A 17,265-nucleotide genomic window follows, 5' to 3' on the forward strand; every position below is an offset into this window, starting at 1 on the left:
ATTTTTTAAATTAGGAGTGCTCCTAAAAATTGTAAGCCCTGCAAGCAACACATCACTTACCTTATCGCCCTTAAGTCCTGGAAGGCCCGCAGTACCCTAATATGAAGATAAAGACATCAATGAATACCACTGAGGATTATACACACACACACACACACACACACAATTTTACTTGCTATAAGAAACACCTTAATGCAAATGCTTATATGCAATTATTTGATTTTAACATGTCTGTGACTTACAGGGGGTCCTGGGGGCCCAGCAGCTCCTAGTGTTCCTGGGTTTCCGGCTTTGCCAATAAATCCTTGTAGACCCTTACAAGCACCAAGAGGAATTGCGATCATTGGATGTAGCCAAATTCAGTAAATGTTTTTGTCTATGATGGTATTTAACCTATTTCTTTATGTAATGATAGTAATTCTAAATAAGTGTTGTTTTTAGTGTACATTTGTTTCTGTATGTGCGGCGACTCTACTAACCCTCTCTCCTGGTGGTCCAGGGGGTCCTGGCTGACCTGCTTCACCTCTCTGCCCTGCCAGTCCTGGCGTGCCATCCAATCCATGTGGTCCATGAGGGCCCGGAGGACCTGGTAAGCCAGGGTAACCCTACAACAGATTAAAAAATTGTATTTAATATTCACACTAGATTTTTACATTTTCGGTGTTTGATTATGCGGCTGGTAGGGCATTGCTATGTGGTCGATTTGAGGTATCATTCATGTTTTTTACAGAAACGATGTGGGATAAGTTAAGCCCAAAGTATACTTCGGCCATCCGCGTTCTGCAATGGTCCGTGCACTGTCCTTGTGACACGATTTTTGTCATCAGAAGTGTCTGCGGACGTCCGCACACACTGTCCGTGTGCAGTCCAATTTTTGTGACCATGCGGATGGTCCGCGTACAACAGCGCAGGCGCAAGGTAAATGTTGAGACAGAACGAGTCAAGTAGGTGGTACTGCACATGTGTCGAGCTTGTCCATCCACGTTCATCCGCGGTTGAGTATACTTTGAAAGCTGTGCGGACTCGGCTGTGCCGAAAGTGAAGTATACTTGGGCCTTTACGTGCCAAAGTTTACACTTAGGGTTAGAGGTCTGTTAGCAACAGTTCAATAACAACTCTAAAGCCGATGGGTCCAGATTGTCCTGGAGGCCCAGGTATTCCCACACCTGCCTCTCCTTTGACTCCTTTGGGCCCAGATGGTCCTCTCATTCCCTGAACAATGAATGTGAAAAAGTCTTTAAATGAAGCATGTATTACAGTGGAGATGAAATGGATGATGGTTGCTGGCAGTTCTGCCTCTGAAGTGACTGCAGGTACTCACATTCTCACCAGGATCTCCAGGATCACCCGCAGCACCCTGTGAGTAAATACCACTTTAAATTCTATTTCTACACATTGTACATTGCCTTGTTAGTGGACACTCTTTTCATAGTAACGCTACTCACTCTTTCTCCTTTGATCCCCGCTGGCCCTTTGTCTCCTTTTGGACCCTAAAACACAAAACAGGCACACAAACAAAATCAATACGTAGTATGAAATGAGAATTCAGAATTACTTATACAAATGACATTAATGATGAAGGATGGCTGACGACAGAATATGACGGCAAACTGTGGGAACAAATAATGAGGCATAAATAAATATCCAGAACAACACATATAAACCTATATAATACATATATACACCTATATACACATATAAAAGAAATTCATTGGAATGTATTAGACAGAAGCTCCAATAAGTAACCAAAATGAGTGAAACTCACCGGTAATCCAGGAAGGCCTCTTTCTCCAACTGTACCTGGCAATGTCAGATCTGGAGGACCCTTAAACAATCAGCAAATATTTGAGTTAATAATGTGGTATATTCATGTCAGAAATAACAAATCTATGGCCCATTATCTGCAATCTATGTCATGGTGCAGTGCAGATAAGCCATCCATTTCCCTCAAGAGAATTGATACTGTACCAAATGGATGGATGCATTGACTGCCTGTGTGCTTCAGTTCTGTTTATTCCGTTGATGTTTTTTCAGGAAATACTGCACATTTCTGAGAACATGCTGTACATATTTTTCAGATATTATAAAGTTTCCATCATAGGTGAAACTGTGGATGGCATCTCTTGACAGATTAGTTACTCCTGGAAGTATTCAGCTGTACAGTGAAAGCAGGTGATGGATTTTGCCTGTGGCATTTAATGTGCAAAGGGCCACAATAGTTTACTTCCCTGTCCCTGTCCTGTCATAAGTTTGTCGATAAATGTGGTAAATATATATATGGAGCACATCAGTGCCAATATCTAAATAAACTCACACACAATAAGGCACAATTACACAGGATTTGTGTCAGAGAGCTGGCAGAATGCTGAAAAAGAGGTAAAATACAGTTTGCACATAATGTTTACTCAGTTTCAGTTTTTTTTAAGGTTTAAAAGTACAGCTACATACAGCTAAATCTATTAATCAGAAACACAAAGGAACATTAAATGATTGTTAAAGCTTAGTGGCATGTTGTCAATTATCACAGACAATAAATAAAAATCACATTTATAGTAATGCAATTAGAAGTCTATAAAACAAGGCATTCAAAAGCAGAAACAGGCAGCTTGAATTTTTGTTAAAGAGTTATTAATTATTCTAAACACGAATGTGTGTTATTTGATTTTTAATATTGTCTAAAAGCATTTGAGGTGGGCCTACTGTTGTACAGTAGGTGGATTTGTAAAAAAAATCTTGTATCATTGCATGTACCTTGTGGAAATGAGCATAATTTACATGTTTTGTGTTATGAAACACATTAAACCTCCTTGTGTTGGCAAACAATTCGGGTAGCAAACACAATAACCAAGAAGTTAACTAGATGGGAAGTACATAGAGACTGTCAAAAAATGTCTAAACTTTGTATGTAAAAACATACCTGAGGATCAAAGAAAGCTTTTTATCCATAGCAGTCATAAAATATTAGATTAAAGTCTTTTACTTTACTACTTTGTGCTGCTCCTCAGTTGGCATTTGAGTATGACAACACTGAGAGAAGATCTATTGAAGAGCTCACGTACATGGCGCTCTAACATTACATTTCCATGCGATACATGTATCACGATATAATAATTGGATTGTGCCTGAAACAGCACCAAACACCCAACCGAGACCAAGTGTGTCCATCCAAGAAAGTGAATTGCGGTTGAGTTTCAATCTTTTTCGCACCTCATAGAAAAAGTTCTAACTGCACTGTGAAACAGCTATATTGCTTTTCAAATCCAAAGCCAAGTACTCTCTCACAGCTGATACTTTTTGTCTTTTGTTGATCGAACACTCAACCATGCATTGCCTCACCTCCGCCATTTGACCAATTAGTTGAAGAGGGAAAACTGTAATAGAGGATTTTTCGTAATTTGAAATGCTCTGTAATAGTTTATTTTGGTCTGGTATGTTTATTTACTCACCACTTGTCCTGGAAGCCCTGGAGGTCCTTGTGGTCCCTGCAAACATTAGAAAGTGCTGCATTCATCCCTATTCAGATAAATATAAATCACCCTTATCTATAAGAACAAGATGCATATGTAAAACTCACAGGATTTATTGAATTGAACAGTACACTGATATTTAAGTGCTGAAATAGGCCTATGCAAGGAGGAAAAACATGTTGCTTTCTAAAATGCAAGGGCAAACTGAAGACTATGAGAGTCAAGGATAAATAAGGCACAGAGAAACAGAGCATGTGAAGAGGCTCTAAGCTGAAGCTGCAGAGATTGTCTAATGACCTCTGTGGAGAGTTCAAACTCCTCTGAGCTGTTGAAATGACTCCAATATTGCGTTTTTATCTTACTATTGCTCCTGGAGTGCCTAGAGGTCCAGGTAACCCTCTGTTGCCCTGAGGTCCAGGAGGACCCTTGAAGAATGAAGAGAAAAGATTGAAGAGTGAGTCAACTCTGGTGGGTTAGTTATGTAATTCCAAAAACACATTGCTGTGTATCAAATCGCCTGAAGGAAAGTGTTCATCGCTACTCAGCTGGAAAACATACTTGAACTCCAATGCCTGGTTCTCCTTGGTCACCCTAAACATGACACACAAACATGTGTACATATACACACATTTTATATGTTATTTGTATCTGCAATACCAAAGCTTAGGAAATCAGGACACAAATAGGGACAAAATAGCTAACATGGTTCATGCTGTTATTGTAGATTTAAAATGACTGCTAACGAATAAAATTATATGGTCCATGTCATAAAATGCAGCATTAACCTTCACACCAGGAGCCCCTGGGGGTCCACTTCCACCCATCGGTCCCTGAAATATCAAATCAAAGGTTAGAAAAAAGATTTTTAATTTGAGTATGTACATTAAACTCAATATACGTACAGTTGGTCCTCTTATTCCTGGTTCTCCTGGATTCCCCTGTGCAAAATACACATTTGATATGAATAGCAGGCTGATACAAATATAAAGCACACAGATACACACATGCACATATAAACAGCATACACAAGCTCTGAATGGACAGACATACTGTATACTGTACTTTTGACAAAGACTACAAACATTAGGCACATACACTACTGTTCCAAAGTTTGGGGTTGGTAAGATTTGTAAAATATTTGTTAGTCTATTATGCTCACCAAGGCTGCATTTATTTGATCAAAAATACAGTAATATTGTGAATATTATTACAATTTAAAATAGTTTAAATAGTTTTCTATTTTACTATATTTGAAAATTACATTTATTCATGTGATGGCAAACCTGAATTTTCCAGTTCTGTGTCACATGATCCTTCAGAAATCATTCTAATATGCTGATTTGGTGCTCAAGAAACATTTCTTATTATTATCATTGTTAAAAACAGTTGTGCTGCTTAATATATTCGTTAAAAATCTCTGATGAATATAAGGTTAAAAAGAACAGCATTTATTTGAATAGAACAATTTTGCAATATATTAAATGTATTTATTGTCACTTTTGAACAACTTGTCCTTGCTAAATAAAAGTATTATTTCTTTCAAAAAAAAGAAAAAAAACTTACAGACCCCAAACTTTTGAATGGTAGTGTATAAAAATGAAATATTCACATTGCTCACAGAGACATCAAACATAATATATACTTCCAAGCGCACTCAAGTATCTAATAGACGTACACAAATGCACAAATACACACAAACAAACTACAGAGACAAGGACGGCCCCCTTCCCAATATTAGCAAAGCAGCCTAAAATCTCAGCCAAAGAAAACCTACTGGTCTGCCCAGCACTCCTGGGAACCCAGGCAAGCCCTAGAGAGAGGAAGGAAGGGATGGAGGGACAGGAAGTGTAGAGAGGTGTGATGGTCCAAATTTCAAGTGGAGTGGAATTAGAAGTTGAAGGTAGTGGGATTACAAAAAGGAGTGGAGGAGGAAAAGAGGAGACAGAGTGGTTAGCGGATAGAAGCGGTGCTGCATTTGTTACTTCTGTGATGTTTATCTATGGAGCCTCAGGCAAAGGAAGTCAGCTAGTGCTCACAGCAAGGCCTAGTACTCGCGTCAAATCCCCAGGCTTTCCTACATTGGCAAGCCCAAGAGAGGCTGCTGTGTTGGAATGCTGTTACTCACAGGTAGGCCTGGCGGACCGGCTGGTCCCTTCAAACCCTGCTTCAGAGGAGAATAAATAAATGTGTGAGTGAGAGTCAAAACTCTCCTCTTCCCCACTAATGCTAAACTCTCTTTGTGACAGCATGTTTTCATACTGAATGGCTACTAAAATACTACATAATTGACATATCTATCACAGTAAGTGATGAAAAGCAATCTGTTCTTAAACTTTAATCTGGTCTTAAAAGTTCTGCAGAATTCACAAAACATTAGCAGACTCAAATGAGAGCAAGAGATTTGTGGGACTCACCGTTCTCTGCTAATCTTACCGTAGTTTGTCATAATTACAGGAGACCAATGTGCATGACTGTTATATAATAGGAATGCATAAGGCATCATCGGAAGGTGATGCTTGCCTGTGCTAAGGACATTGCTATGCAGTTGGTATGGCATCTTGGGTGGTTGTTAGGGTGTTTTCAAAGTCCCTATGATATTCTGGTTCACAGATAAGTCTCAGGTCCCTCAGTATCAGTTACATATTCAGTTTGTGTTTGTCTGTTTTATAGTCCACCAGACAAAAAATGACATCACTTGAAAAAAATCACATCACTTGGAAAAGTAACAGCACAATTCTCCACAACAAGGCACACAATCTACAAATGGTGTGGGATAAGTTACACACCAAAGTTTAATACTTACTGTATCTGTCTAATAAGTATGAGCAAAACTAACTCAGATGCTTGCTTTAGCGCACATCAAACAAAAACATCAACATTAATTAGACATAGAGCAATTAAAATTCATTTTAATAAAAAAACTGGCAACACAGCCACTGGAATTTGTTTCTCACCGGCTTCCCATCCGCCCATGGTTTTCCTGGCTCTCCTGGACTTCCCTAAGATAAAAGTACCATAGTTTTATTGTAAAAATTAAATGAATAGAGACTAAGCTCTGTTGTCAGTTAAGGCCAATAAAAGAGTATACTCACTGGTGGGCCATCGTTTCCACTTTCTCCACTGGCTCCATTTTCTCCCTTTTCCCCACGAGGACCTGTGTAGCCCTGAGAGAGGGACAAATCACAGATCAGATTGTCAACTAAGGTCACAAACCTATAAAGTAGCATGCTGCCACACATAAATTTTTCAGAAATTCCACCCTACTGGACCAGGCTCTCCTCTGATACCTTGAGGGCCTGGAAGACCCCTTGGACCAGGCAAACCACTCTGAGCGGAGACAGAATCCCCCTTAGAAAAAAAACACACACGCTCAATATGTTAGTACACACAAAATGGACAACATTCAATTCTCAACATTCACTTGTGTACTACAAATGTGAGCTTCATTTTGTTTTACCTTTGGTCCTGGAGGCCCCCCTAGGCCAGGCAATCCAGCCGGACCCAAAAAAATAAGATTTATTCCATATGAAAACAAGAAAGTAGGGTTTGAACATACACCAAGCACCAAATGCGAACAAACTTTTCTGTTCGGAAATTACAATTCATACATGGAAAATATATATTATGAAAGAAAATGCACCAGCAAATAAATACATAATTTATTTATTAAATTCTTTATTTTTGGTGCATTTTTTTAATTCAACTGCCATTAGCAAGTGTGGTAAAGTTCATTTTAGACCTTGCATGAACATGCATGAATTATAGTAATGGTACTTACAGCTGGCCCTCTGTCCCCTTTCTGCCCCTTCTCCCCCTGCAACAAAGACAAATTTTAATCTAATTTCTACAATAACTTTATCTCAAGTGTTTTCTTTGATCAACTCTGTATCTCATAAAAGATGTAAAACAGCTATAGTAACAAAATACCAATGCTCTTCTTTTCTTTACCTTGTCCCCAGGTCTGCCAGCTTCTCCATGTTCATCGGCTCGTCCTGGTACTCCTGGTATTCCTGGCTTTCCGGGTTCACCTGCCAGTCCTGGTGGACCTTCTGGGCCCCTTTCTCCAATTGCCCTGCCTAGAGGACCCTGTGGGCCAGGAGGCCCTTTCTCACCCAGCTCTCCTTTCACACCTCGTTCACCTGGAAGACCTCGTGCACCCTGAAAGCCAGTATGCAAGGAAGAGAGAACTAGGTTTAAAAAAGGAAGAAGAGGAGAGGATGAGACCATGAAGAAATACAGAGAGTTGCTGGATGTTTTCTAACCAGAAATACGCTTCAGCACCATGGTCTCTTCTTTAACGCTGTAACATCTGTACACCACCTTTCGTTGATGTAAAAACATGTCTTCATTGCAAAAGGTATCGAGACACACTACTCATCCAACTATCCAACTACCAGACACCACTGTCTCACATATGCACGATTTTAACTCACATCTGCTCCTGGAGGGCCTCTAGGTCCGACATCTCCTTTTTCACCCCTCTTTCCTTCTGTCAATTCACTCAACTTTGATACCAGATTGCTTTTGTCATCAACAAATAGTTTCAGTTCTCTGACCTGCAAAGAATAGGAAAGAGGGTGACATGTACATCTACATACAAACTCTGTCAATCTGGTTGATAAATTTCTCAGTACTGACAAAGCTCTCTTCACATCCTATGACAAAACAGGGGGAAAACAACATTAATCATCTTGCCAGCCATGCATGTGTGACTTTGTGTGCGTGAGCGTTTTCCTCACCACTACAGTTCCTGGTTTGCCATCCTCTCCTGGATCTCCCTGTCAATCAAAAGAGTTGAATTATTACAGTCAGGTATGCGGAGAACTGCCTTGTGTCAGCTCTGAGAGCAGTGACCACTAAAAGACACATTCGTAAATATACACTCACCGCATCTCCTTTCAAGCCTGGCAGACCTCTCTCCCCCTACAAAGGTCATATTATGACAACATCATGCATCATGATATCTAAAAAAACACAACATATTTACTTGCGCGCACACACACACACAGACAAACTTACTCTTGGTCCAGCAGCTCCTGGGACTCCAGGTACTCCCTGATTGATAAAAAGTAATACATATGAACAGTGTTGGGAGTAACGCATTACAAAAGTAATATTAAAGCTGCAAGCAGCAATGAACGGGCCCTCGCACCCGGGCTCACCGCCACCCGGTGGCTTTAGGAAAACAGCAATCAGTGGGCAATATGCAATAAGTGGTAAATATAGGAGGAATATGTCAAAGTCATTTATATGTGCCAAACTTCCTGCTGCCAGCTGGTGGCGCTATGATTATAACTGGATGTTGGCATGTAGATGTCTTCAGGCTAGCACTTTTATTAAACATGTGAAGTCTGGTGCAGATTGAACATGGTATGTTTGAGTTAGTGTAAAGCATGGCCTAATCGGAGAGAGCTGCGGGGTCGGAGAAGAGAAAAAAGGCGGTGGACGAGCGCAGACAAGCAACACAAATAAGTTTAACTAAAATTAACAAAATCTGTTTTTATTAAATCATAGTCTATAAAATGAATGAATATGCGAAATATTTGACTTAAATGGCCTAATTAACAGATTAACCAAACGAAAGGAAAAGACTGAGAGATATGCTGCTGAGTTTGGTTCTATTTGTGTGGCGCAGCGCTCTACAAAAGTCCACGGAAAGGAAACCGAGATGATAGAAACAAAAGTAAACACACTGCAGTTTCGAATGATCTGTATGACCAAAAATGACGGAGTATTTTTTTGTTGTTTGTTCGATCGCGCTGGCGCCTCACGCACACACATACAGCATTGCGAACGTTGCTGCTTGCAGCCTGTCAGAATAAAATACAGTCAACCAAACATATAGATACACTGGTTCATTTAAATAGTGCGTACTGCGTAGTTACAATCCGTGCCGTTCAGCCTTGCTCATGTGACGAGGATGTTTTTTTAAGCATGTTAAGTAAGCCTGGTTTACATAATAAATAATAGTTTTGCATTCAAATACATCGCAAATATGGACACATTTAATTGGATTAATGCCGAATGAGAGAGGTAGGCTGCGCGAGAACGCCATTTGCTTTCAGTTTCGCATTGAATTAGCCAGCCTAATTCATTTTGGCTTGTTTTAGCAACTTATATTTTTCATTCTTGTTTTCTTCTGAAACCGTTCAAAATAGCCTATAGGCTAGGTATTGTGTTTATTGTTTGTAAAAGAGTGAAAAATTGAAGGGGGTCTGAATACTTTCCGTACCCACTGTATAATTGGATTAATGCCGAACAAGAGAGGTAGGCTGCGCGAGAACGCAATTTGCTTTCAGTTTCGCATTGAATTAGCCAGCCTAATTCGTTTTGGCTTGTTTAGCAACTTATATTTTTCATTCTGGTTTTCTTCTGAAACCGTTCAAAATAGCATATAGACTAGGTATTGTTTATTGTTTGTATATTATAACATTTCGCTTTATTTACCGGTGTTATTTATGAATGTAATAATGTGGTTTGTGCTTATCTGCGTTTAACCTAAACTAGGCTACAATGTAACATTAATGTAGACCTATACCGGTATCTAAATATGATTTTATAATTTTATGCTATATAGACCTACCACATTACCCTCCACCGGATGTAGAATGAGCAGCAATAAACTACATTTTGGCATTTTGTAATGCTTACTTATGTGGATATTTTGGTGAAAGTAACTCAAAAGTAACTCAAAAGTAGTGTAACACATTACAATTCAGAGACAGTAATATTGTAATGTAACTAATTACTTTCAAAAGACAGTAACTAGTAATATATAATGTATTACATTTTGGAAGTAACTTGCCCAACACTGCATATGAAAGATACAATACATAGCTGCTCTCATTTTGTCTGTATTTCATTCAAACAGTGATTAAATATATGTATTTAGGCTTTATTATATAACTAAACAAGATTTTCCCAATTTCAGAAGAAAATGTAAGTGGTGCTGTAGAGCCAGTAGTGGGATGTGTTACTTACAGGGGCTCCTGGAGGGCCCTGGGGGCCTGGAATAGGTGTTGCTGGCTCCCCTTTAACATACACCACCTGAAAAAAAAGATTGAAAGATTGAGATATACAGCTCTTTGCATAAATTAAGCATCCTCCAGAATTCTCATGCGATTAATAGAGTAGCAGAGTAGTCTATTTAAAATCAAACATATGCACAAACACAAACGCACAGGTCCTGGTGGTCCGACATTTCCAGGAACTCCAGGGGGTCCAATGGGACCTTGAGGGCCAATAAGTCCTGCAATGCCCTGATCACCTTTCAACCCATCTCGACCCTGAGGATAAACAGAGAGAGAGAGGGAGATGAGAGAAATAACCATGATACAAATTAATTTCTTAATTAATGGGCATAAATTTGCACATCAAATAAACTCATCAATGAAGAGTTTCTCCTATAAGGCTGCTGACTCAACTACTGACTGCACTCAGCATCAAGCACAGGAAGAAGAGCATCCATGCATTTAAAATGTGGGTGAGTGTGTGTGTGTGTGTGTGTGTGTGTGTGTATGTTTGCGAGTGTGTTTCTATGATTGAAAACATCCATTTAACAACAAATCTGATTTGTGCTGATGGGAAAATTAACTGTGCAAGACAGACAAATAGCAAAAAGCGAGTAAAAAGGGCAAAGAGATATAATGACATGGACTGAATCACAGAAAACAACAAAATCTGAGTACACCGAGTCAAATGTGGCCACAAATCACAGAGAAGAAAACAGCAGGTACAGTAAGGAGTACAAAATGAAACAGCCGACACTTACAAACAAGAACAGCCTTTACAAGCCTTTATAAGTTACATGCTTACTTTTGATGCCATGTAGTGAATGAAATTCACAAAATGGTAAAAAATAACATTTTCCGTAACATAGCTGTCAGAGAAGCTGTAAAATGTACATTTTGAAAGTGTTATGTAGTGCGGAGTATGATAAGCTGTGATGGACTTGTCTTGTGTTGTGAAAGGCAGGAAGAGAGTGAGAACAGGATGATCAGGAAGATAAAGACAAAGAGACTCACATCTCTTCCAGTGGGCCCAGGCTCTCCTTTATCTCCCTGCAAAGAAGGCATAACCAGATTCGATCAGAGGCTAATTATCAAAAATTACAATGTAATCATACACAAGTTTTCACCAATAGGTGTTTTATTACCTTTCGACCATCCTCTCCTGGCACGCCATCCTCGCCCTGAAAAAGATGAGGCACGAGGCATTAAACACAGACATCTGGATGAGAGCGAGGCACATTTTCATCATTTCTGTAATCAAGTCTTCCTGTAATCAGCTCTTCCTGTTTTGGTATGAGAACTCTTGTAATTTTGTGCGACTCATTCTAGCAGTAATTTCTCTTCTAAAAGCTTCGTGCGACACGCAGCCTCGTATTACAGATATATGACGGGTGCCATCCAGCCCAATATAGCTCCTGCAATTACCACAGCTGGTTCAGGGCTGTGATCAGTAAATGAGAAGAAACTGCAGGACGAGCGGGTTTTGCGTAAGCTCAGCTCCAGTGGAGTAATCTATATGAGTCAGGTTAACCAAACTTTAGTACACGGCTGACTGAAACTCCTCACATATTTTAACTATAAAGCATTTATTAGTCAGAGTTACCTCCCACTGAAAGCTCATTAGGCTACTAAGAGGGAGATTTATTATCAGCAGGATTTAATCGTCTCATTTATGGAGGACAAGGACTGTGGTATGGTTACTAAACTGGAACGAGAGTTTGCATGCTGCATTCTAGATTGTGCCTTGATAAAAAAAATTTAAAAAAGGCCTCAGGATTTAAAGTACCAAGTGCTGGCTTGGAAATTAACACATGCTACTGATATTACAATTAGGTTGTTGAATATATCAATATGTGAGAATATTTTACAAAAATGTTGCATTTACAGTAGATTCAAATGTTTCTGAAAGGATGTTGGTTTTTCATTAAGATTACAGCATTACTTACAGGTTTTCCAGGCAGTCCTGGTTTCCCATCCTCCCCTGCTTTGCCCTGAAATAAAGCATAACGTTATTTTGATGTGATAACGTGCTTATGCTCCAGTATGGGAATTTGCATGGATAAATGATTTTCACAGATTAAGCTGTGATATTACTCACAGGTGTGCCATTAGCTCCTTGGGGGCCCAGGTGGTCCTGGAGGCCCCTGAGGCACTCTTAGTCCCGCCAAGCCCTAGAAAACAACAATTAAATGTTAAACAGATTAAAAACTGGATTGATTTGTTGCAGCAAACAGTGGCAACATCATGATGCAACAAACAGATGATTTGACATACGGAGGGACAGGAGTACTCACATCTCTTCCAGGATCCCCTTGTTTTCCTGGGTCACCCTACAAAACCAAAAACATTAAGGATTCAGATTGATAGAAGATCCTTTGAATATGAAGCTGATGCAAGGATTGAAGTTATTATCTGACCCGTAATCCAGGAGCTCCAGGCGGCCCAGGTTTCCCATCCTGACCGGGTCGTCCATCCAATCCAGCCGCTCCTCTTTCTCCCTGCACACGCATGCACACATATACAGAAACAATCCACATTAACTAGTCTGTGGCACACACACACTGTAAATACACAAAACAATCAACATAATGCTGAGAAAATTTAAATTGATTTTGAGTGGAGTCGTCACCAACTTAAATGAATAATAATTCGAATGGGTTGACTGATAGATCCAATCTTTGTCACTAATAACACCTTTCTGAAAGCATCACACATATGCATGCCAAAAGCAGCAGTCATCAGCTTAATTAATGTAATAAAATCAATGAAGCCAGTCTAAAAACCTACACAATGATTATGAAAGGAACAGAGATCAAAAGGATAAATTAGATGAGGACTGGTACAAGTATATGTCAAGGGTCAGACACCAATTAATTGGCTATACGTCTGTTGTAGAAAGCCACAACATGGTTTACAATATTCCTCGAGACATCAGTGAGATCTTGTTTTCTCATTTCCTCCAACTATTAAACAAAACCTTGTTTCAGTTCTGTAGCACAAATGTTAGACAAAGATTAAACAGTCTCGCAGACAGCCAATACCAAATAATTGCAGCGCTAGTAAGACCTGCTATTTAAAACCCCACGAGGTAAAACCTGACATAATGAAGTGTGTCACAGCTTCTGCAGTATAGAGAGATCCATGACTAAGCAGTTATATTTATACCTTACACTGATTACTGCAGCCAGTTTTACCACTTCAGCCATTTTTCAGCTGTCTACCACTGTATGACACTCACTTTTCAAAATATTGTCATTGCTGCACTCTAAAATAGAATGATTTTTGCAGGGGTGCTTACACCTGCTTTTGAAGAGATATTTAAGGAAGCTGCTTACTTTATAGATGCCTCATTCAAACAGTAATTGACGGTAAAAATTGCACTGCTGAAACAAGGTGTTCAATTCCTTGTTCAGACATCACAATCCTCTTTCTATAAAATTCATTGCAGGTTACGTCTACTTGGCATCCGTTCAAATGTTTGGGGTCAGTAAGATATTTTTTAAAGAAATTAATACTTTTATTTAGCAAGGATGCATTAAATTTATCAAAAGTGACAGTAAATACTGACACTGTTACAAAAAATTTTTTTCAAATAAATGCTGTTCTTCTGAACTTTCTTTTCTATGCTGATATGCTTCTATGCTATTACAGTTTCGACAAAAATATGAAGCAGCACAATTGATTCCAACATTGATAGTAATAAAAAAATATTTTTGAGCACCAAATCAGCATATGATTTCATGATTTCTGATAGTTGATGTGACATGGAAGACTGGAGTAATGGCTCCTGAAAATTTTGCTTTGTCATCACAAGAACAAATTACTTTTAAAATATAATAAAATAGAAAACTGTTATTTTAAATTGTAAAAATACTTCAAAATATGACGGTTTTTCCAATATTTTGAGAAAATAACAACAAGTGTTGTTCCTCTGGAGCTGGAAGAACAACGGCCTGTTCATGTCTGTCAATTCTAACAGAAAACCCTTAAGCAATCCAAAGCTTCGACATATGTCGGAAAGACTCTAGGTCTAAATGCATGATTTATTTACAAAGATTTGCGGCTGAAAGGCACTGTTGAAAAATGTAAGCACTGAATATTGTTTAGTAATCGCATCATGATTTCAGATTTCCTGAATCAAAATTTAATCAAATCGTAAGGTGCCTAAAGAATACCACCCATATATAAAACTGAACCTGCGGCCTTTGCATTAAGCAGTGCAGATACTTAACCTTTAAGCTAATACTACTTCCTGTCAGAATTCCTGTCATTTAAAGAAAGTTGATTTTTAACAACTTTAAAATGTTTGTGCTAAATATGTTTTGTATTTCATGTCTTGTGGTCATGTTAATGGTCTCAAAAATGGTCTTGTTTGCTGTTATGGAACATGAAGGTCAAACAATTCACCCGTCTAAAAAATCTACAGCCTAGACACGGTACTTAAAGAAGCAAAAGCAACGTCCCACAGTAAACCAAGAAAACTGGCTCTTTTACCTTGTCTCCTGGACTGCCCCTGGGTCACCCTAGAAGAAACAGAAAGCTGAGTTGTACAATCTGCTATTAAAAGTAATGACTCCTGGTGTGGTACTACAGTGGAGATTTAATGAAAAATCAGTTATCTGAATGTTTAGAATGAATTCAGTTGCATAATATGGTTCCCACGGTCCTAAATAACTTTGTGTTTGAATGGGATTACGTACTGTATATCACCATATTTAAGGTGATGATACATGGGGCAATGTTGCCGGGCAAATAATGTTGCTTGGGCACTTTCCCATTGAAAATGGGCAACAAATTTCTATCTGGATACTTTAGATCAGTCGTAGGCCCTGTGTCTCACCTGGTTGCCCGTTGACGGCAACATTGCTCAGCAACATTGCTCAAAAATTTGCCCCGTGTATCATCACATTTAGAGTCAGTGTGTATGCGGCCAGAGACAGACACAGATACACATAAAGATCAAAGAAATGTCTAAACAGATAAAAGACACAAAAGCAGTAGGAGGTTCTTACTCTGGCTCCTGGTAGCCCACGTGGCCCCTCAGGACCCTAAACAACAAATAGGTTAAGATACAAATCACATTATTCTCAATTACTGTCGTACTGTCTGATCACCATACTGACTTACGCTTGGTCCTGGCGAGCCTGAAGCTCCTGGTTCACCCTTTTGACCTTTAGCCCCGTGCTCCCCTGGGTCACCTGCCTCTCCCTGGTGTTAGAACAAGAGTATCACAACGACAAAACCAGAATACGCATGATAGACAGAATTTAAAAACTATGAACATTTTACTGTACCTTTTCTCCTCTGTCACCTTTCAGCTGTTTCTCTCCAGTTGTCTAACAAAAAGAACAAATTCAAAAGATTTCAAAAACAGCAGGTTATTTAAATAAACAGGGGGTGTAGAAAAAAGTACAGTGAGACGATAATGATTTTAAAACATACCACATCTCCAGGTGGCCCAGGGGGACCTTGTATTCCCTATAATTACCCGTAATAAAGATGTTAGATGACACTTTCAATGTTTGTGTGGAGGTCCAAACATGTGTGAATTTGCGTTGAGTGAGAAGCTTCTGATATTTCACCTGCTCTCCCTTTGGGCCTCTTGGTCCGGTGGGACCTGGGGTACCCTGCGTAGAACAAAGCACTGATCACATGTCTAGACAAAAATAACCCAATAATCTAACCCAATAGTCCTAAATACCGTGCAGCGATGATTCAGTGTTGTTTTATTCAAAGGCAAAGTTGATGTTTTTAATTGTATGGTTGTTTATCCAATAAAATTCATTATCCAATAAAATATTAGTTTTGGGGTCATGGGCCTGGATTTCAATATGATGAGCTCTTAGAATTACTGGTCGTTATATACAAGGAACTATTTGATATAAAGTCATAGTGACTACAAATAAAGGATGTAAAAAGAAATTATATTTGCTGACTGTGACGAGTGGGGGCGGGGCCGAGTGCCGTGGGAACGGAGCAAGGCCGGTGGAGTAATTGATAATAAGCGACACCTGCACCACTCACCGGTCTCGAGTCCCACGGAGGAGCTCCGGAAGGATAAAAAGTTTGACGAGGGGGGGCGGGGCCGAGAGCCGTGGGAACGGAGCGAGGCCGGTGGAGTAATTGATAATGAGCCACACCTGCACCACTCTCCGGAAGGATAAAAGGAGGAGCTACGATAGTGAAAGACGAGAGAGGACCAGGCCTGGATTTTATTTTGTGTTTTGTGTGCGGCAGTCATCCGTGAGGGGCTGCCGCTTTACTTTCATTTTGTGTGTTTATTTTATTAAAGTCCTTAAATGTTCGCCGGTTCCCACCTCCTTCTTCCCGTGACTACGAACTGTGTTACATTGGTGCCGAAACCCGGGAGGGAGGAGGGACACGCGGAGAGACCGCCGGTGGCTGCCCGAGGCGGTGGTGCTGGAACGATGGAAGACGAGGTGGGACAGAGAGCTCGCTGCCGCGCTCCTGGGTCGAGGAGGGGTGGCTGCCGTCCGTGAGGGAGCGGAGGAGTCTGCCCGTTCGCCAGGAGGCCGGAGCCTGCTGCCATCCGCCATGATTGGGGAGGAGCAGGCAACGGGGGACTCGCTGCCGGCTGCCCTCAATAGGAGGAGCCATCGCCGTCCGTCAGGAGGCGGAGGAGCGGTGGGCTGTCCACCAACGATGTCCAGTACCATCGCATGGCACCGCGAGTGAGAGCCTCTCAGCCGGTTGAGGACCAAGCGGCAGTGTGTCCGGGAACCGGACCGATAATTTTTTTTCTTTTCCTCTCTCCCCTCTCTCGTATC

The 17,265-nt window shown here is 40.1% G+C and overlaps 1 protein-coding gene and 4 long non-coding RNA genes across 6 annotated transcripts in view; all 5 read right to left on the reverse strand.

Moving 5' to 3' along the window:
• Window positions 1-601, reverse strand: part of LOC107667410 (uncharacterized) — a 3,970-nt gene extending 3,369 nt beyond the window's left edge. The window contains exons 1-3 of the long non-coding RNA XR_001631785.1: window positions 480-601; window positions 243-314; window positions 61-96 (exon numbers count right to left, since the gene is read on the reverse strand). This is a non-coding gene — a long non-coding RNA (uncharacterized LOC107667410). The remainder of the gene's footprint in view (window positions 1-60; window positions 97-242; window positions 315-479) is intronic.
• Window positions 602-1,126: 525 nt separating this feature from the next.
• On the reverse strand, window positions 1,127-1,480 carry LOC107667348 (uncharacterized). Its single transcript, XR_001631782.1, has 3 exons — window positions 1,446-1,480; window positions 1,322-1,357; window positions 1,127-1,212 (listed from the first exon to the last, which is right to left on the reverse strand). It is a non-coding gene; the product is annotated as an uncharacterized LOC107667348 (long non-coding RNA).
• Window positions 1,481-3,812: 2,332 nt separating this feature from the next.
• On the reverse strand, window positions 3,813-5,631 carry LOC107667336 (uncharacterized). 2 transcript variants are annotated; one of them, XR_001631775.1, is made up of 5 exons: window positions 5,593-5,631; window positions 4,370-4,405; window positions 4,253-4,297; window positions 4,026-4,058; window positions 3,813-3,892 (listed from the first exon to the last, which is right to left on the reverse strand). It is a non-coding gene; the product is annotated as an uncharacterized LOC107667336 (long non-coding RNA). The 2 variants fall into 2 exon arrangements; XR_001631776.1 differs by lacking the exon at window positions 5,593-5,631 and adding an exon at window positions 5,242-5,301.
• A 2,724-nt stretch (window positions 5,632-8,355) lies between these two features.
• Window positions 8,356-12,468, reverse strand: LOC107667341 (uncharacterized). The gene is made up of 7 exons (XR_001631777.1): window positions 12,424-12,468; window positions 11,623-11,658; window positions 11,492-11,527; window positions 10,649-10,753; window positions 10,449-10,514; window positions 8,487-8,522; window positions 8,356-8,390 (listed from the first exon to the last, which is right to left on the reverse strand). It is a non-coding gene; the product is annotated as an uncharacterized LOC107667341 (long non-coding RNA).
• A 2,968-nt stretch (window positions 12,469-15,436) lies between these two features.
• LOC107667307 (cuticle collagen 34-like) overlaps window positions 15,437-17,265 on the reverse strand; it is a 3,505-nt gene continuing 1,676 nt past the window's right edge. Inside the window, exons 3-8 of the mRNA XM_016458945.1 lie at window positions 16,060-16,104; window positions 15,920-15,955; window positions 15,772-15,813; window positions 15,605-15,685; window positions 15,490-15,525; window positions 15,437-15,448 (exon numbers count right to left, since the gene is read on the reverse strand). Of these exons, the coding sequence (XP_016314431.1) occupies window positions 15,437-15,448; window positions 15,490-15,525; window positions 15,605-15,685; window positions 15,772-15,813; window positions 15,920-15,955; window positions 16,060-16,104 (252 nt within the window). The remainder of the gene's footprint in view (window positions 15,449-15,489; window positions 15,526-15,604; window positions 15,686-15,771; window positions 15,814-15,919; window positions 15,956-16,059; window positions 16,105-17,265) is intronic.

This window comes from Sinocyclocheilus anshuiensis, unplaced genomic scaffold, assembly GCF_001515605.1.
Source record: "Sinocyclocheilus anshuiensis isolate Anshui unplaced genomic scaffold, SAMN03320099.WGS_v1.1 scaffold964, whole genome shotgun sequence".
In the NCBI taxonomy this organism is placed as follows: domain Eukaryota; kingdom Metazoa; phylum Chordata; class Actinopteri; order Cypriniformes; family Cyprinidae; genus Sinocyclocheilus; species Sinocyclocheilus anshuiensis.